Source organism: Ranitomeya imitator, chromosome 4 (genome assembly GCF_032444005.1).
Source record: "Ranitomeya imitator isolate aRanImi1 chromosome 4, aRanImi1.pri, whole genome shotgun sequence".
Taxonomy (NCBI): domain Eukaryota; kingdom Metazoa; phylum Chordata; class Amphibia; order Anura; family Dendrobatidae; genus Ranitomeya; species Ranitomeya imitator.
In genome coordinates this window covers 354,260,608-354,282,103 of record NC_091285.1, presented here as the reverse complement: position 1 = coordinate 354,282,103, position 21,496 = coordinate 354,260,608, and the positions used below count along the sequence as shown (strand labels likewise).

Here is a 21,496-nt window from a genome sequence, read left to right as displayed (position 1 = left end):
GTTTTTACTATGTAATCTGATGGCAGCGTAGTGGCTGATACACAAATTTCAGGGATGTGTCACTTATTAGGCTGTACACTGTCTTTTTACACTGGTATGTTGGCAAGCAGGGTAATATATTGGGGTTGATGTCAGCTTTCTAATGTCAGCTGGGATCAAGCCCAGGGATTAGTAATAGGAAGATGTTTATCAGACACCCTCATTGCTAACCCAGTAAGCAAAAAGTAATAAAGACATGCAGAGAAAAATGTCCTTTAATTAAACAAACACTCCCTGACAAATCCCTTCTTTTTCTTATTTATTAACAAAAAAATAAAAATAAAAAATCAAAGTAATCCTCACCTGTCCGCTCATAATTCACAATGGTGAATGGCCCCACAATGAAATCAAGCTCTGCTACATCTGGTTGCATTGCTGAGTGGTGACATCAGTAATTTTACCGCTCAGCAAGACAGCTAGATGACACTGAGCTGAGCATGAGAGCGCAGCTGCATGTGACCAGCGGCAAAGTCATCAAGGTTACCATCAATCATAGCCAGTGTTTCTCACTCTGTCAAACTAATGTTTGGGATCCTCATTCATTTGAGTGGGGTCCGGGTTCGGGATCAGGCTCGGGTACCGTTCTGGTACCTGAACTGAACATTTTAATCAAATTTTGATGAACCTGATGGACCCTAACATCCACAGGTCTGTGCATCCCTAGTCATCAGCCTATCTCGGTGACATCTGTCCTGTGAAAAGTCAATGGGAGCAGACTGCACTGGATCCTCAAGGATGATAGCAGGTGAACATGACACAGTTTATTTTCACCTAGCAAGAGGGCGAGATTGTATTTTGTTCAGGCAACCCTTTTATGCAACTCAAAATCACTTTAACAATAATATTTGCAAATTCATCTTTCTACAGAGAAGCTGGAAAGTTGTACGTTGGTTGTTACTCACTATAGTTCCAGATCCAGGAAGTGCTTGGGCTTTCTCTGCCTCGTAGATATAATAATCCAGTGGTACAATATAATATCCATTTGCTGGTTCATTACATTCAGGTCCTACAATGTTAGGAAGACAGTCACATTGGCCAGTGCTTTGAGAACATCTGTAAATATGGAGAAATCAAAGAAAAAAAAAGAAAAAAAAACAGGAAGCATTTTTTATAATACAAACAAAAAGACATAGACTAATGACAAAAACTTCTTACAGTAGGCCTCCTTCAATGTAGAAACTAATAGGCCAATATAGTTTGACACAACCCAACCTTTTTCGTATAATAAAATGTGGCAAAAGTGCAGCTATAATTGCTTTGAAAAGAATGTCATTCATAATTCATAGTACATTACGGTACATTCATGTTATATAAATAAATGATAAAGTCATGTTATATTACATTAATACTATATTCATAGTATTTATCATACTGTATATGAATATTTATTTGAGTGTGTGAGAAAACATGGCAACTTGCCTTAATACATACAGCATTGTTGTGCTTTTTCTTTTCATTATATAATTCATTGTATTTTCTATTTTTTTACAATAAGTTTTTTTTAAGATTTCATAATATTCTTTTAGACCTGTGAATATAGGAAATGCAAATCTCTATAGCTTATTTCAGATTGAATGCTACATATACTATATATACAGTAGATACAAATAGAAAAGAAGAAAAAGGAAAAGCCTCACCGTGTAATTTTGCTGTGCCCTCTAAATAACTCAACACACAGCCAATAAGGTCTAAACTGCTGGCAACAAAAGTGAATACACCCCTAAAGGAAAATTGATTAGCCATTTTCCCTCCCCAGTATCATGTGACTCATTAGTGTTACAATGTATCAGATGTGAATGGGGAGCAGGTTTGTAAAATTTGTTGTTATCGCTCTCACACTCTTAGGCCGGCGTCACACTCAGTGTATAAAAATACGGTCCGTAATTTACCACCGTAATACGCAGAAAAGTCCCCAAAATAGTGGTCCGTATCTCATCCGAAGTCAGGGTGTGTCAGCGTATTTTGCGCATGGCATCCTTCGTATGTAATCCGTATGGCATCCGTACTGCGAGATTTTCTCGAAGGCTTGCAAAACCAACATACGGACATACAATGTATCCATGTTCTCAAAAAATCATAAAAACATAAATATTGTCTATATATATATATGTCAGTGAGACACACACATATATATATATATATATATATATATATATATATATATATATATACAGTTAGGGCCAGAAATATTTGGACAGTGACACAAGTTTTGTTATTTTAGCTGTTTACAAAAACATGTTCAGAAATACAATTATATATATAATATGGGCTGAAAGTGCACACTCCCAGCTGCAATATGATAGTTTCCACATCCAAATCGGAGAAAGGGTTTAGGAATCATAGCTCTGTAATGCATAGCGTCCTGTTTTTCAAAGGACCAAAAGTAATTGGACAATGGACTCTAAGGGCTGCAATTAACTCTGAAGGCGTCTCCCTCGTTAACCTGTAATCAATGAAGTAGTTAAAAGGTCAGGGGTGGATTCCAGGTGTGTGGTTTTGCATTTGGAAGCTGTTGCTGTGAGCAGACAACATGCGGTCAAAGGAACTCTCAATTGAGGTGAAGCAGAACATCCTGAGGCTGAAAAAAAAGAAAAAATCCATCAGAGAGATAGCAGACATGCTTGGAGTAGCAAAATCAACAGTTGGGTACATTCTGAGAAAAAAGGAATTGACTGGTGAGCTTGGGAACTCAAAAAGGCCTGGGCGTCCACGGATGACAACAATGGTGGATGATCGCCGCATACTTAATTTGGTGAAGAAGAACCCGTTCACAACATCAACTGAAGTCCAGAACACTCTCAGTGAAGTAGGTGTATCTGTCTCTAAGTCAAAAGTAAAGAGAAGACTCCATGACAGTAAATACAAAGGGTTCACATCTAGATGCAAACCATTCATCAATACCAAAAATAGACAGGCCAGAGTTAAATTTGCTGAAAAACACCTCAAGAAGCCAGCTCAGTTCTGGAAAAGTATTCTATGGACAGATGAGACAAAGATCAACCTGTACCAGAATGATGGGAAGAAAAAAGTTTGGAGAAGAAAGGGAACAGCACATGATCCAAGGCACACCACATCCTCTGTAAAATATGGTGGAGGCAACATGATGGCATGGGCATGCATGGCTTTCAATGGCACTGGGTCACTTGTGTTTATTGATGACATAAGAGCAGACAAGAGTAGCCGGATGAATTCTGAAGTGTACCGGGATATACTTTCAGCCCAGATTCAGCCAAATGCTGCAAAGTTGATTGGATGGCGCTTCATAGTACAGATGGACAATGACCCCAAGCATACAGCCAAAGCTACCCAGGAGTTCATGAGTGCCAAAAAGTGGAACATTCTGCAATGGCCAAGTCAATCTCCAGATCTAAACCCAATTGAGCATGCATTTCACTTGCTCAAATCCAGACTTAAGACGGAAAGACCCACAAACAAGCAATACCTGAAGGCTGCGGCTGTAAAGGCCTGGCAAAGCATTAAGAAGGAGGAAACCCAGCGTTTGGTGATGTCCATGGGTTCCAGACTTAAGGCAGTGATTGCCTCCAAAGGATTTGCAACAAAATATTGAAAATAAAAAGATTTTGTTTGGGTTATGTTTATTTGTCCAATTACTTTTGACCTCCTAAAATGTGGAGTGTTTGTAAAGAAATGTGTACAATTCCTACATTTTCTATCAGATATTTTTGTTCAACCCTTCAAATTAAACGTTACAATCTGCACTTGAATTCTGTTGTAGAGGTTTCATTTCAAATCCAATGTGGTGGCATGCAGAGCCCAACTCGCGAAAATTGTGTCACTGTCCAAATATTTCTGGCCCTAACTGTATATATATATTAATATAGCATACAGCGCTAGATAGCTTAAAAGCCGGTAATTCAATTGCCGGCTTTTGCTATCTCCTTTCCAAACCCGACATGATATGAGACATGGTTTACATACAGTAAACCATCTCATATCCCTTTTTTTTTGCATATTCCATACTACAAATGTTAGTAGTGTGTATGTGCAAAATTTGGGCGCTCTAGCTATTAATTTAGAGGGTTAAATCGCGGAAAAAATTGGTGTGGGCTCCCGCGCAATTTTCTCCGCCAGAATGGTAAAGCCAGTGACTGAGGGCAGATATTAATAGCCTGGAGAGGGTCCATGGTTATTGGCCCCCCTTGGCTAAAAACATCTGCCCCCAGCCACCCCAGAAAAGGCACATCTGGAAGATGCACCTATTCTGGCACTTGGCCACTCTCTTCCCATTTCCGTGTAGCTGTGGGATATGGGGTAATGAAGGGTTAATGTCACCTTGCTATTGTAAGGTGACATTAAGCCAGATTAATAATGGAGAGGCGTCAATTATGACACCTATTCATTATTAATCCAATAGTAGGAAATGGTTAAAAAACACACACATTATGACAAAGTCTTTTAATGAAATAAATACACAGGTTGTTGGAATAGTTTATTATTCTGGTAATCCACCTGAAGACCCTCGCTCTGTAAAAAAGGTAAAAGGAAAAAACAACAATATCCCATACCTTCCGATGATCAGTCTCGTCCCATGCTGTAAATCCATCTGAAGGTGTTAACTAATTTTACAAGCAGGAGCTCTGCTAATGCAGCTGTGCTCATGCCAGTAAAACCCCAGTGAATGAATGGAAAGTAGGTCAATGACCTGTAGTTACCTTCAGTTGCGGTGAGGCGCCCTCTGCTGGATGTCCTCATATGAACTCGAGCCTGGAAACTTTTCAGAATATTTTCCCACGCTCGAGTTTTTAACCTTTTAAATTAATAGCTAGAGCGCCCAAATTTTGCACATACACACTACTAACATTAGTAGTGTGGAATATGCAAAAAAAGGGATATGAGATGGTTTACTGTATGTAAACCATGTCTCATATCGTGTCGGGTTTGGGAAGGAGATAGCTTTTAAGCTATCTAGCGCTGTATGATATATTAATATATATATACATATATGTGTCTCACTGACATATATATATATATATATATATATATACCCCTATACTATGTGTAGACATTTATTTTAGCTATTCTATTGTAACCTGTCAGTGTGATTTTACTGTACACCGCACTTAATTGCCGGCTTTTTCTATAGAACACCGCTGCGTATTTCTCGCAAGTCACACTGCTGGTCCGTGTGTAATCCGTTTTTTTCTGGCTCCCATAGACTTTCATTGGTGTATTTTGTGCGCAATACGGTGACAAACGCAGCATGCTGCGATTTTCTACAGCCGTAGAAGACCGTATAATACGAATAAGTAAAATACAGCTGATAGGAGCTGGGGCATAGAGAAGCATTGTACCGTATGCAATCCATATTTTCAGCACCTCTCTTACATACGTAAAACACGGTAGTGTGACGCCAGCCTTATACTAATCACTGGAAGTTCAACATGGCACCTCATAGCAAAGAACTGTCTGATGATCTGAAAAAAAAATTGCTGCTCTACATAAAGATTGCCAAGACTATAAAAAGATTGCAAACACCCTGAAACTGAGCTGCAGCACAGTGGTCAAGACCATACAGTGGTTTAACAAGACATGTGCGAGCGGTCACATGGGCGGTCGCGCGACCAATCACAAGCCGCGACGTCATCTAAGGCCCTTCATGCGCTGATTCTAAGGAAGGAAGGCTGCCGGTTAGTACCAGGGCGTGTCAGAGGGTGAGTATAGCAATATTTTTTATTTTAATTCTTTATTTTACACTTAAATATGGATTCCGATACCGATTTCCGATATTGCAAACATATCGGAACTCGGGATCGGAATTCCGATACCAGATTCAGAAGATCGCCGACCTCATGGCCGACCCCACACAGGGGTCGGGTCGGGTTTCATGAAACCCGACTTTGCCAAAAGTCGGCGACTTCTGAAAATGGCCGACCCGTTTCGCTCAACCCTAGCCGTAAACACTTTGAAAAGCAGACTAAGGACATTTATTAATGGTTCCATGTCCTGTAGTCTGATAAGACCAAGATAAACCTACTTGACTCAGATGGTATCAAGAATGTGTGGCAACAACCAGTTGAGGAGTACAAAGACAAGTGAGTCCTGACTATAGTCAAGCATGGTGGTGAGAGTGTCATGGTTTGTGGCTGTATGAGTGCTGCCATTTGTGAGGAGCTACAGTTCATTGAGGGAATCATTAATGCTAACATGTACTGTGACATACTGAAGCAGAGTATGATCCCATCCCTTTGGAAACTCGGCTCCAGGGCAGTATTCCAACATGATAACGACCCCAAACACCCCTCCAAGATGACTACTGCCTTGCTAAAGAAACTGACGGTAAAGGTGCTGGACTGTCGAGGTATGTATCCACACCTAAACCTTAACGAGCCTTCATGGGGCATCCTCAAACAAAAGGTGGAGGAGTGTAAGATCTTCAACACCCACCAGCTCCATGATATCATCATGGAGGAGTGGAAGAGGATTCCAGTGGCAACCTGTAAATCTCTAGTGAACTCCATGACCAAGACAGTTAAGGCTTGAAAATAATCATAGCCACACAAAATATTGACACTTTTTGCACAATTTGGTCATTTTCACTTAGAGGTATACTCACTTTTTTGTCAGCGGTTTAGACATTAAAGAAAACCTGTCATCAGGATTTTACTAAGTAAACTACAGACAGTGTCAGGCTGGCACCATTATACTGATGACAATGATACCTAGGGTGAAGAAACCCATCTTGTGGTTGTTGTTTAAACTGTGTTTGCAGTTTTGAGTTAATGAGATTCTTGTGCCCTGGGGCAGGCCTGAGAGCAGGTCTTTCCTTCATGTACTGGCTTCAGTATCATTATTCTGGGCTTAAATTACATGTCACCGAACCTTCAGTGACATGCCTCCTATTGTAAATACTGCACCTTCGCATTTAATATTCTTGTCCTCTGGCACAAGAAGGGAAATCATTGCCGCTGAACATAGCAATGCTCCTGCATTGGTCCCTGGAACACAGTGGGTGGTGCAAGCGCAGATTGAGATCATCACTTGGCGATAGCCATTTTGTTGAAGCAAAACATTTTTTTAAGACCAGAATATTAAATGGACAAGCACAGCATTTACAATAAAAGGCAAATCACTGAGCGTTCAGTAACATGTTATTTAAGCCCAGAATGATAACAATGAGGCCAGTGCACCAAAACTATACCCGCCCACAGGCTGCCCCGACGCACGAGAATCTCATTAACTGAAAACTGCAAACACAGATTAACCCCTTTCAGACATCGCTGATGTCAGACTCCCTCCCTTTGATTTGTGCTCTGGCTCTAAGCACACATCTTTTCCTTCACATGTCAGCTGTTCTGAACTGCTGACTTGTGCCTCTAACAGCCGCTGGTGGAATCACTCTCCACCTGTGGTTGTTAACTAGTTAATTGCCGCTGTCAGACTCTGACAGCGACATTTAACATACGCTTCTGGCAAGCACGCTGGAAATAACGCTCATCAGTGACGCCATCACGTGATCGTGGGTCACCGATGGGTTGGCATGACAACCAGGGGTCTCCAGCAGACCACTATGGTTACCACTGTCGGTGGTCGGCGCTCATAGCAAGTGAGGAATTCTGCTACATACAGGTGATCTGATCATTGCCTGTATGTAACAGAGCCAATTGGATTATGGCAGCTTCTTGTCTCCTATGGAGACTATAGAAGCATGCCAAAAGTAAAAAAAATAATCACTTTTAAATATATAAAACAAATAAAAAAATATAAAAGTTCAAATCACCCCCCCTTTTGCCCCATTCAAAATAAAATTATAATAATAAAAAAATACACATATTTGGCATCGCTGAGTTCAGAATTGCCCAATCTATCAATATAAAAAAAGAATTAACCTGATCGCTATACGGCATAACGAGAAAAAAGTCAAGAAAACAGAATTACTTTTAGGCCACATTCACACGTTGCTTTTTATTCTGCGGGTTCTCCCGCAGCGGATTTGATAAATCTGCAGGGCAAACCCGCTGCGGTTATCCCTGCAGATTTATCGCAGTTTGTCCTGCGGGTTCCGCTGCGAGTTCCGCTGCGGGATTTACCCCTACTATTGATGCTGCGTATGCAGCAATATGCAGCATCAATAGTAATGTTAAAAATAATAAAATCATGGTATACTCACCCTCTGACGTTCCGATCTCCTGGGCGCTGCAGGCGGCGGTCCGGTTCCAAAGATGCTGTGCGACCAGGAGCTTCGGTGACGTCACAGTCATGTGACCGCGACGTCACCGAAGGTCCTGGTCGAACAGCAAACCTGAGACCGGACGGCCGCGTGCAGCGCTGAGACTTCAGAGGGTGAGTATATCATGATTTTTTATTTTTATTCTTTTTTTTAATACAAATATGGTTCCCGGGGCCTGGAGGAGAGTCTCCTCTCCTCCACCCCGGGTATAACCCGCACAATATCCGCATTACTTCCCGCATGGTGGGCACAGCCCCATGCGGGAAGTAAGCGGATCAATGCACTTCTATGGGTGCAGAATCGCTGCGATTCTGCACAAAGAAGTGACATGGTCCTTCTTTTTTTCCGCAGCAATTCTGCGCGGTTTTTTTCGGGATTTTCCGCATCATGTGCACTGCGGTGTCTGTTTTCCATAGGGTAACATTGTACTGTACCCTGCATGGAAAACAGCTGCAGACCCGCAGCGGCAAAATCGCCGCGGTTCCGCAGTAAAAACCGCATAGTGTGAACATGGCCTTATTGGTCACTACAACATTGCATTAAAATGCAATAAAGTTCAAATCACCCCCCTTTTGCCCCATTCAAAATAAAACAATAAAAAAAGACATACACATATTTGGTATTACTGCTTTCAGAATCGCCCGATCTATCAATAAAAAAAAGCATTAACTTGATCGCTAAACGGCGTAGGGAGAAAAAAAGTCAAAACGCCAGAATTACTTTTTTATGGTCGCCGCAACATTGCGTTAAAATGCAATAACAGGCGATCAAAAGAATATATCTGCACCAATATGGTATCATTAAAAACGCCAACTCTGTGCGTAAAAGGTAAACCCTAACCCGACCGAAGATCACGAAAAATGGAGACGCTACGGGTATTGGAATATGGCGCAATTTATTTTTTTTTACAAACTTTGGAAGTTTTTTTACCACTTAGATAAAAAAGAACCTAGACATATTTGGTGTCTACGAACTCGTAAAGACTTGGAGAATCACAATGGCAGGTTGTTTTTAGCAATTAGTGAACATAGTAAAAAAAAGCAAAACAAAAAACAATTGTGGAATTGCCCTTTTTTTGCAATTTCACCGCACTTGGAATTTTTTTCCCATTTTCCAGTGCAAGATATATTAAAACAACGGTGTCGTTCAAAAGTATAACTCGTCCCGCAAAAAACAAGCTATGGCTCTGGTCATTAAGGGGTCAATGGCTGTGTTTGAGTTATATAGGGGGCACACCAAATTTACACTGTTATACAAGCTGTACACTGAGTACTTAACAATATGTTGAAGTGTCATATCTTCAGTGTTGTTCCATGAAAAGATATAATAAAATATTTACAAAAATGTGAGGGGTGTACTCACTTTTGTGATATACTGTATATGTAGTACCATAGTTATGTATGCTGCTACATGTGCTATATATACATATTTCTATGAGCAAGCACCCTGTTTCATGTAGCAAGAAAATACAAACAAAAATGCTGTGAAAGCTATAACTTTACTTACACGCTCATGCGTGCACCTCCAATATCACAGTTGCACGCCGAACAAGGGTACAGACTGTTTCCAAGTCCCCAATAGCCAGGCTGAATTATAAAAAAATGATAATGGTCACATATTAAAAATAGATGGGCACATAATTTACTTAATATATTTTATATTTAGCTTATCAAATTTAGTTAACTAAATTATTTGTTTACATTAAATATATGTTTTTCTGTTATCAGCAGAAGTTTATTTTTTTCAATAATTTGCCCATTGCTGTAGTGGATATGTTTTATAATATATAATACAGATATATTGCACAGTATCTTAAAATGTGTAGGAAATATAAACTAAACTAATATGGAAGTTGTGGGTAAGATACATTTTTCTACTTCATTTCTTTTGCAGATCTCTGCTTTTTTGGACAACCATTTCCAATTTGTGGAATTTTACAACTACACTGACACCTGGAGGCGAAAAGAGGTTATTATAACAATACTTTATTGCTCACACATGATTACAGAATACTCTATATAGGCCTGTTTTACAAGTTTTTCTTCCATTTTTAAACAATTGAAAGATTTTATTTTACTGGTGACTTCCATTCTAATCAAATATCTGCAGAAATACTAAGTGGCCAATTCGTCAATTTAGCACATTCTTGCCTGAGTCTTGCTGGAGTAGAAGGCGCCGATTTCATTAAGACAGAGGCCTCCGTCGGGGACTAGAGTATCATTAATGGCATCCAAAACAATTCTGGTGCAAAAACTTTGATGAATTTGCCCTTATGAATTTATTTAAAAACTATTAATTTTCAGATCCTTTTTAATATTATTGTTAGTTAGGATTTTGTAATTTATAGAAATCAGTACATTGCAAGATATTATCTGGTCAAGAAATTTATTTTTATGATTTCATATGTTATATATTTTTTTATATATTTTCCTTTTATTTTCAGTGCATTCATTATTGACATATATATTGCAATTCATTTTTCATTTAATTGACTAAACTAGTAAACTAAGAAAAAATTAATACAGTTACTAATTAAACATGCCATGCCAAACCTGTGCCTATTTTGGCGACTGTATACAGTCATGGAAAAAAACAAAAACAAAGCACATTGAATTTAATGGTTTTACATATCAGGACGTAATTAAGAAATGTCAGGTTCTTAGAAAGTCATAAAATTAAGTAAATTAAATCTCAGATCAACCACAACCCAAGACAAATTGCACTGTGTCATTATGTACACCCTTACTGCTTTCATTGAAATTCAGAAGGTACATAGCTGCCAGGATGTGCTAATAAAATGCCCTTTATTAAAAGCAGAAGTTTGGATAGTTTGTTGATTTGGAGCATTCATGAGTGCATTAGCACTGCAACATTAGTGATGACCTTAGTGAAGCAATTGTTGTTGCCTTTCAAATTTATGAAGCCTTATAAGTTTATTTGCAAAAACTTTGGAGTTAATCATTCTGCAATGAGATAGCTTATAAGTAGAAACATTCAAGTTGACAATTTTTCCAGAGGTGGTGGTCACTCAAAGATCAGACTGTGCAATTCTCAGATAAATTGCAGAAACCCAAGAGCTACAGCTCAGAACCTAAAGGCACCATGTTCAATGTTAAATGTTCATGACTGTAAAATCAGAAAAAGACTGAACAAGTTTGGCTGATGTGTAAGGGCTGCAAGGAGAAAGTTTTTGCTTATTAAACAGAGCTTGGGTTTTAAAGTTTGCAAAGCTGCATCTGAAAAGAACACAAGATTTCCGAAACAATGTGCTTCAGACAGAGAAGACCAACATTGAAATGTTTGGCTATAGTGCGCTGCACCATATTTGAAAAAGCAAAAAACAAGCACAGCATAACAGCACAAACACCTCATCCCAGTTGTCAAGCACAGAGGTGATGATTTGGGCTTATTTTGCAGCCTCAGAACCTGGGCGATTAGCTGACCATGAACTCTTCTATGTACCAAAGCATTCCAAAGTAAAATGTGAGGCCATCTATCCAAAAACTAAAGCTGGCCTGGAGCTAGGTCATGTAGCAGGCAATGATCAGAATCAAACCAGCAAATCTGCATCAGATAGCTTACAAAGAATCAAATCATGGTGTCATATTGGCCTAGTGAAAGATCAGACCTCAATCCACTTGAAATATTGTAGCAGAGAGCTGTGCATAAATGAATGAACACAAATATCAGCAAAATTAAAGGGGTCTTCTGATAAAAGTCAGCAGTGACTATGTAATGGCAGACTCCTGAATCCCGACAGCGTGTGGTGGGCATGCTGTAAGGATTCACTGGTATTGCCGATAAGAATGGGCGGTCTAGCATATGACACAATATAATTGTCTCTTGTGGTTATTCTGAGGTTAGATTTACTGCATCTTAATACCCTCAAAGACCACATATATATATATATATTTATTTATTTTATGTCCTGATACGTAAAACCATAGGATTCAAAGAGGGTGTACTTTATTTTTTACCTATGGATGTATATGTAATCAAGAGGAAGTCAGAGCTGCGACTGATCACTCACTTCCTCTTGATTGCTTATACTTCTGAAGGCGGGGACAGTGACGCAAGTGCTGATTGGGGGCAGGGCTCACGTGTCATAACAACCGCACATGAGCCCAATGTAGAATTTTTAAATACCAATTTATTGCTTTTACATTGGTAACATTTTGTGAAGTCTTGTACTGTACATGCTCAGTAACAACATTATTAGGAATATGGGCAATGGCTTAGGGGATGGAAATGAATCAAATAAAAAATGCTAAACGTTGATGTGTTCGGTGTAATGCCCAAACTTACTATACATTCATCACAGTGCTGGCCTATTACAAGGCTCTGACATTGACATTGCCCAGTAATAACATCACAGAAGGAGAAGGGCAAGGTTCCAAAATGGTTGCAACCACAGTCTGAAATAGAAAAATACTAACATTGGTATTTTATAGTGTTTTTAAAATGATATAGTGTTTTATATTTTTCAGCTACGTACATTGACATCCTTCAGGATTATTGCCATCCAAGTCAAAGTAGCCAGGTTTACACTGATCACAGCGGATCCCTTCTACATATTCTTTACATACGCATGTCCCAGCAATGATTCCTAGTCTGTGGTTTGTTTTAGCTTCACATATTCCATTATCCTCTGAACCATTTGGGTCACAATCACAAGCTGGAAAAAAAGCATAAAACTATTCTAAAATATTTTAATTTATATACACCTTTTATAAAAAAAAAAAAAACCACATTCAAAAGTAAGGTTTGCAGGCAACGAAAATAGAAGCATAGAGTAAGGCTAAGGTCCCACAATAAGTATTTGGTACATTTTTTTCACTGTGTATTTTCAGAAAAAACACAGCATCCTACAGTTACAGAAAAGTGTATGGAATTTCTACAATCCTCATGCTGACTGCTTTTTTTTTATGAAGCAGAAACTGAAGTGTGGTGAGATTTTGAAATCTGTAACAAGTCAATATCTCTTGGCGAAATATTGGTCTTATTTGGGAATGTCTCCCATAGTTCTAAATGAGATGAGAAAAGTCAACGTATAAAGCATATTTTCTTTTATTGCATTTCTATATGTTAAAAAACACAATGTAAAAATAACGTTTAGCAGCAAATTGGCACAAGAATCTGCAGCATCAAAATTCACCAAATACTCAGCGTGCGAACTCAGCCTCCTGTAGAATGTAAGCCCGCAAGGGCAGGGTCCTCGCCCCTCTGTATCAGTCCGTCATTGTTAGTTTGTTTACTGTATGTGATATTTGTAACTTGTATGTAACCCCTTCTCATGTACAGCACCATGGAATCAATGGTGCTATATAAATAAATAATAATAATAATAATAACAGTAAAGCCCATTATCTTCACAAGTCCCAGTTTTACGATTCATGTTCAGAACATAATTTCCATATCAGCTGCTATTCTCCTCACCCAAACTCTATAGCCTCATATATGCCTTTGATACTGTTGAGCTCAGGTCAGGAGACCCGGGGGCGGTCAAGAGATTATGGTCCATTATGCAAATTGTGAATGTGTGAAGCCAGCCTAAAGCTTGATATATAAGTGGCGCCTCAGGGTCCTGGTCATCTCAGTAATGTGGCTTTCCCCATGGGGAGAGTGATGTTACGTTTGGAGGCAATGAAGGAGAACTCTTTGTCAGGTAACACAATGCATGCAACATGTTCACACTCCAGACCAGAAGGGGGAGCTCTAAGCCTGTTTAAGGTGAACTCCCCTATAAGAACATCCTGATCTGGAGGGAAAGGGTTCAGTTCCTGTCAGAAAGACAGAGGGAAAGGAAGCAGAGGAGCCGTGTAGCCTGAAGTGCTACAGCTCATGGGAAAAGACATTCAGAAAGCTGAACAGATTGCAGTGAGCATGAAGGAAAGCAAAGCAAAGGAGAGGATATCAGAAGGGGACCAGCCCTGAACAGGCTGCCTCCTTCTGAGGTGCAGAATCTTAGTAGCTGGAACTCCGAGGGAGTAAGGATCTTTATACTTTGCTCCAGAGACCGGCAGGACAGCTAATTGCAAGTTACCAGTACGCCCTACACCCAGGATGCATGGTGGCAACCCTGTTGTGAATTCCGCTCTTGGGCTCCCTCCGGTGGTTGTAAGTGGCACTTTTGTGAGTTCTGCTCTTGGGCTCCCTCTTGTGGTTTCTAGTGGTATGGCTGCTCCTTGGAGTTAGCTGTCATCAGCTGCCTCCACTTATTGTCCGCTATTTAAGTCTGGCTCTTTCTTCAGCCTTTGCCACTTGTCAATGTTCCTGGCTGGATTCACATCTCTGCTTGGATTCTCCTGGTTTCCTGACCAGTTCTGCAAAGATAAGTTCTGGCTTTGCTCATTTCAGTCCACATGTTGTGGACTTATTGTTCTGTGCATTCTATTTTTGTCCAGCTTGTCAGTATGGATTATTTCTGTTAGCTGGAAGCTCTGGGAAGCAGATTTACCCTCCACACCTTTAGTCAGGTGTGGAGATTTTGTAAACTCTGTGTGGATTGTTTTGTAGTTTTTATACTGACCGTACAGTATCCTTTCCTGTCCTATCTATAAAGCTAGACTGGCCTCCTATGCTAAAATCTGATTTCATTTCTGCGTATGTTATTTCCCCCTCCTCTCACCGTCAATATTTGTGGGGGGCTATCTTTCCTTTGGGGATTTTCTCTGAGGCAAGATAGGTTTCCTGTTTCCATCTTTAGGGGAAGTTAGATCTTAGGCTGTGCCGAGGGGTCTAGGGAGCGTCAGGTACCTCCCACGGCTATTTCTAGTTGCGCTGCTAGGTTCAGGGTTTGCGGTCAGTACAGATACCACCTCCTTCAGAGCTTGTCTCATGTTATTCCTAAACCACCAGATCATAACACAACCCATAGAGGCCGGGGCATGCTAGAGTCCCTATAAACCACCTCAAGCCACCAGTCATACGGGTATTGTCCTATCCTATATGGGGGACAGGGAGAGAGACACACCACATCTGTGAGACCCTTATGTGAAGCCATAGGCAGTAAGGGACTACACCACTACAGCGCAAGGGAAGGCTACTGATTTCCACCTGGACAAAGGGGACTCTGGACTTGCCGGCCGGACTCTGCCTGCCCTGTGATCTGGTGCCCTGGACTGTGGATGATGAAGTCTTCAGTAAAGGTAAAGAGACAGCAACCTTGTGTCCTCGTTCTTCTCTGTGCCTTTCACCATCCATCATCTACACACCGGAAAGCCCTGGGGACATACTTCACCTGTGGGAAGGTATACCATCTAGCTGTCATAACATCACCCCAGCGGACTCCTTAAAGCAGCACCCGTCACCCTGGCCGAATACCACAGGTGACATCATGAACACAAACTTTATCCCTTTAAAGACCTTTCCCTTTTACACGGACGTTCCAGGGCCACAGACCGGGTCAGCCACCGTGACATCCCCCTGTGAACCAAAGGACCCGGTACTGAGTACCCCATGGGAGTGCTCCATATACATTAGTTGGCTGTAGGCTGATCCCTTGACTGACAGCCATATCATCCAAAGCTCCCATAGGTAGGAACGCTTAGACTACTGGCCGATTCTGTGTTCACTATGAGAAAGACGCCAAAAGACATCTCTGTCAGCAGCTTATTTCTGGGAAAGCAAAAATATTGGTAGTCTGAAACTGGATATGTCCAACTGACATCACTCCCGGTAATTATTTGACAGGTGCCCCTGTACAAATTAGTGTTGGTTTCACCAGTCCATATTTGCAGGTTTGGCCATCATTAGCCTAATGCATATGGGGGGGGGGAGTTAATTCATACTAGCTATTCTTTTTACTTTGCTTATTCCTAGCAAAGACCAAAGGCAGCAAATCCGTCGGTTAACCTCATTCTTCTCTTTGGCATGAAGTGCAATGAAAAAAGCACCAGTTTAGTTTGATTGCTATCACAGCATCCATACTAACAATCAGACTTAAAATTAGTCTTCTGGCAAGTAGAAAACAATACAGAAAGCTAACAATAGAAATACCCTTGTGTGAACATGTCCTAGTATCACACAATGACCTGTTGTCCTGCACATTGTTCCATCAACTGTATAGAAAAATCAATATGAACTTACGGATGCAGGTGTCAGGATCAGAGATATCTTTGAGAGGGTCATGGTAGAAATATTGTTTGCACAGTTCACACTGATTTCCTTTGGTATTGTGTTGGCAGTCCTCGCATACACCACCGCTTGCGCCATTGTTTGCCTGGTCTACTAGCATGTCATAGTGACATTTATCTGAGTGATCATTACAATTGCATTCTAAAAATGAAATAAAAGACTCTTTTAATGAGCAATATATATTGCAACAGACAAAGAAAGTTTCGATATTTAGTACATTTTTCTGCTTATCACATTCACATTCAGATGTGGCAGATTTGAAATGTAGCAAGTTCCGTAATAATGATAATCAAAGCCATATTCAAATCCACATCATGCCCTTTACGTCTTGGATTTGTTCAGAAATTTAAAGCAAATAATTAGTAAGATCTGTGGAAAAATACACATTACAGCACATTCACTGTGGGAAATTTTTGATACTTAGCTTTACTCCATTTTTTTATGCCTTTGTTTTAGAATTCTCGTACGTTCAGTTCATGAAAATTATGATTTTGTTTGATTATATGGGAATCGATGGTCTCATAGAACTCAGGGCCCACTGCAGATAGGGCTAGTTATATGAATGGGCGTCATGTGGCTATCAATTACCATTGCTGAAGGGGGTGCCACAGATGAATTAGTCCCTACGGGTTCGCTCACGTCTGTATATATAAAATCGCTCGGATTCTCAGCCAGAAATGTTGGCGAGTGTCATGCGTATGTCACTTCGTGTGTCATGCAAGTGCTATGTGAGTGTGCACTTTTTTCTCTCCTAGCAACCATATGCCATCCGTATGCTATGAGTTTTTAACATCATCTTTTACATACTATAATAATACTCTATGCAAATTTAATCTAGTTGTCAAAAATGATGAAGGAATCCTGTATAAACAGAGATAGATAGATAGCTAGATAGATAAATGAAAGAAAGATATTAGATATATAATAGATGGATATTATATAGATAGATAGTTAATACATAAATAGATAGATAAATAAATAGATAGATAGATAGATAGATAGATATTCATGTGGCACTAAAGAGTGTTTAGCCTTGTTTCACTTAAAGGGAACCTGTCACCCCGTTTTTTGAGATTGAGCTATAAATACTGTTAAATAGGGCCTGTGCTGTGCGTTACTATGGTGTATGTAGTGTACCCTGATTCCCCATGTATGCCGAGAAATACATTACCAAAGTCGGCGTTTTCGCCTGTCAATCAGGCTGGTCTGGTCAGGTGGGTGTGTTCACAGCGTTCTTTTCTTCCCCAGGTTTCCGTTGGTGGCGTAGTGGTGTGCGCATGTCCAAGGTCCGGATTCCCTGTGCCCACGTGAAGACACAGCGCGTGATCTGCGCTGTCATTCCTTTCATCGGTGCGGGCGGCCATCTTCCTGGGGCCGCGCGTGCGCAGATGTAGTGCTCTGCTGCACGGGGCTTCAGGAAAATGGCCGCGGGATGCCGCGCGTGCGCAGAAGAGATCGTGGCGGCCATTTTCCCAAAGCCGAGATGCAAACTCGGCTTTGGGAAAATGGCCGCCGCGATCTCTTCTGCGCACGCGCGGCATCCCGCGGCCATTTTCCTGAAGCCCCGTGCAGCAGAGCACTACATCTGCGCACGCGCGGCCCCAGGAAGATGGCCGCCCGCACCGATGAAAGGAATGACAGCGCAGATCGCGCGCTGTGTCTTCACGTGGGCACAGGGAATCCGGACCTTGGACATGCGCACACCACTACGCCACCAACGGAAACCTGGGGAAGAAGAGAACGCTGTGAACACGCCCACCTGACCAGACCAGCCTGATTGACAGGCGAAAACGCCGACTTTGGTAATGTATTTCTCGGCATACATGGGGAATCAGGGTACACTACATACACTATAGTAACGCACAGCACAGGCCCTATTTAACAGTATTTATAGCTCAATCTCAAAAAACGGGGGTGACAGGTTCCCTTTAATAAATAGTTTAAAGAACCGACATGGGCTGGGAACGTCCATGGTTATTGTGCCCTTCTGCACTTAAAAATATCAGCCATCAGCTGCCCCAGAAGGAGAGCATGACATTAAAAGCGTCAATTCTAGTGCTTCACCTTGGTTCTTCTCGATTGTCCTGGTGCATTGGCAATCAGAATAATGGTAGTTGTGGTTGATGTCTGCTGTGAATTGTCCCAAAACACAGCTGACATCAAGCACTTGTGTTAGTAATAGGGAAGTGTCTATCAGACACCTTTGTTACTATCCCAGTAAATGAAAAGTAACAAACACACAAAAAAAATCTTGTTTTAAAAAACACTCCCCCACTTTTTCCCTGGTTCACCAGTTTAATTTAAAAAAATGCTATGCAGATTCTATGTAGTCCAGGGAGTCTGAGGCAGTCTACAACTGAAAACCTGAAAGACGTAAAAAGAGAGAAAGAAAAACAAGATACTGTCCCTTGTTCACCAATTTATTAGCAAGCAAAGTTCCCAGGCAAGTCCAACATAATCTAGCACTTCCCACAACGTTCCTTAATTCCGATGATCAAAGATTATGGATCATCATTCTGAGCCTCTACAGTCTTTGAGCAGCAGCCACTCCCAACTCCCACTGTGCGATTATGATGAGCTGTGACATCACCGCTCATCACAGCCGCTGGGTGTAACAGAGTGCAGCGGGAGCCTCGAGTGGCTGCTGATCAAAGCCTGTAGAAGCTCAGAACGAGGATCCATAATCTTTGATCACCGGAATCAAGGAACGTCGTGGGAAGTACTGAACTATGTCGGACTTGCATGGGAACTTTGCTTTCTGATATATTGGTAAACAAGAGACAGTCTCTTGATTTTGTTTCTTTCTTTTATATCTTTCAAGTGTCCTTTTCTGAACTATGGTACATCAGATTCACTGGACTATGTTGGACCTGCTTGGCTTTTTTTTAAATAACTTGGTGAAGTAGGTAAAAAGTTGGGGAGTGTTTTTTAAAATAAAATATTTTTGTGTGTGTTTTTTTTTCTTTTTCTTTACTGGGTTAATGATGGGGGTATCTGATAGACACCTCTCCATTACTGACACCAGAGCTTGATGTCAGCTGTTTTTTTTGATAATTCACATCTGACATCAACCCCAATTACCATTATCCCGATTGCCAACAAGCCAGTGCACTTTGGAAGAGCCGGGGTGGTATCTAATGTGATGCGCCACTTCTTGGGTGGCTGTGGTCTGCTATTTTTAGGCTGGGAAGGAAGAGCCCAATAACCATGGACCTTCTCAGCCTCATAATATCAGTCTGCAGCTTTATCTTTGCTAGTTATCCAAAATAGAGGGAACTCCAAATAATTTTTTAAATCATTTATTTATTAGGTAAAACCAGGCTAAACACCCTGTTGTGGCACATGAAAGGCACTAAAGGGTGCAAGTTTATAATATGGTGGAGGGTTTGTGACAATATTTATCTGCAGGATAGCTATCTAGCTATCGGTCTATCTATCTTAATATCTTTCTGTCTTCTATCTATAGATTTTTTTTTCTTTGAGATTTTTGCATAAAAATCGGATGACATATGGATGGTCCGTGTGCCGTCCTATTTTTTTCCAGCAACCATTGACTTGCATTGGTGAGTCTGAGACGTTTTACGCGGCCATAAACATCATGCTGTGATCTTTTCCTCAGCCCGATTCCAGTTAAGGAAAAACTTGCAGAAGAAAACAGCTTTATTGAATAACATTGGTGTGAGTGCAATGCGATTTTTAATTACTTATACACTTATACGCAGATGTGAGCAAACCCTCAGGCTTGTAACCACCACTAACCTGTTATTTGTTACTTGTATAGAGCTGATAATTGACCAACGCCATATTGCGCACTATATTTATGAAGTTTTAATTAAGTACCGTATGCTATTATTACTTATTTAGCATCTTACAATACACCATGTGGATGAAATATACAATATAAGAAAACTAAAGTAGATTCAAATGAAGGAAGTTAGTGAGAAGAACTTGACCATGTGGCAACACAATGTAAACGATAAATAGGAATTGTGGTCATAAAAGAATGAAAAACATTTAGCCTGAACTTACTTTTACAGGCATTATTCTCAAAGCCAACTGCAGGGCTCCATGGTGCATCATTATAAAATTCTTTACATTTTTCACAGTTTAAGCCATCTGTATTATGTTGACAGACACATTTGCCATGGACCTAGAATCAGTGAAAGATGCATAAGACACAAATCTGTAAAAATAACAAGCCATATTAAAGAGGTTGTCAACTACAACTCTTTTGAATCTGTATGTTTCCCTCCAGTAAAGTAATACTCACCTCCAGTGCTGGCGCTGTTCTGAGGTTGTAAACACTGGCTCCCCTGGGGATCGTGTGAGATTATAATGTCATGAGATCACTGAGGCCAATTTTGAGCTGGCTTCACTCTCCACTCCTTCGGACGAATCAAGACATCCAGAGGCCCAGGTCTCACTTGATATCAATTACATGTGTAGGAGAGGAGAGTGAAGCCAGTGTAGATTGGTTGTAGTGATTGCGTGACATAATGTAACGTGATCCCCAGGAGAGCCAGTGTCGACACCGAAGTTGAAGTGTAATGATGTAACGTGGGGATGAGGGTAAGAAACATAGGGATCCAGAGGGGAATGTCCTCGTAGTGGACAAATTTACTAAAACAAAATTGTAGACACCAATGCTTCAAACCATGAAATAAAATGCAAACAGAATTTTTTCAGTATTTCGTTTTACTAATTATAAAACCATGTAACATAATAGAGTATATTTTTCCTTCCTCTTGGTTTACATATACCGTAACTATTTAAAGCAAATACAGTACAGACCAAAATTTTGGACACACCCTCTCATTTAAAGATTTTTCTGTATTTTCAGGACTATGAAAATTGCACATTCACACTGAAGGCATCAAAACTATAAATTAACACATATGGAATTATATACTTAAAAAAGTGTGAAACAACTGAAAACTTATATTCAAGGTTCTTCAAAGTAGCCACCTTTTGCATTGATGACTGCTTTGCACACTCTTGGCATTCTCTTGATGAACTTCAAGAGGTAGTCACCGGGAATGGTCTTCCAGCAATCTTGAAGGAGTTCCCAGAGATGCTTAGCACTTGTTGGCCCTTTTACCTTCACTCTGCAGTCCAGCTTACCCCAAACCGTCT

The 21,496-nt window shown here is 40.5% G+C and overlaps 1 protein-coding gene across 1 annotated transcript in view; it reads right to left on the bottom strand.

Moving 5' to 3' along the window:
- LOC138674514 (laminin subunit beta-4-like) overlaps window positions 1-21,496 on the bottom strand; it is a 341,174-nt gene that overhangs the window by 240,802 nt on the left and 78,876 nt on the right. Inside the window, exons 9-14 of the mRNA XM_069762342.1 lie at window positions 20,393-20,513; window positions 16,316-16,504; window positions 12,723-12,902; window positions 12,533-12,642; window positions 9,734-9,813; window positions 942-1,092 (exon numbers count right to left, since the gene is read on the bottom strand). Of these exons, the coding sequence (XP_069618443.1) occupies window positions 942-1,092; window positions 9,734-9,813; window positions 12,533-12,642; window positions 12,723-12,902; window positions 16,316-16,504; window positions 20,393-20,513 (831 nt within the window). The remainder of the gene's footprint in view (window positions 1-941; window positions 1,093-9,733; window positions 9,814-12,532; window positions 12,643-12,722; window positions 12,903-16,315; window positions 16,505-20,392; window positions 20,514-21,496) is intronic.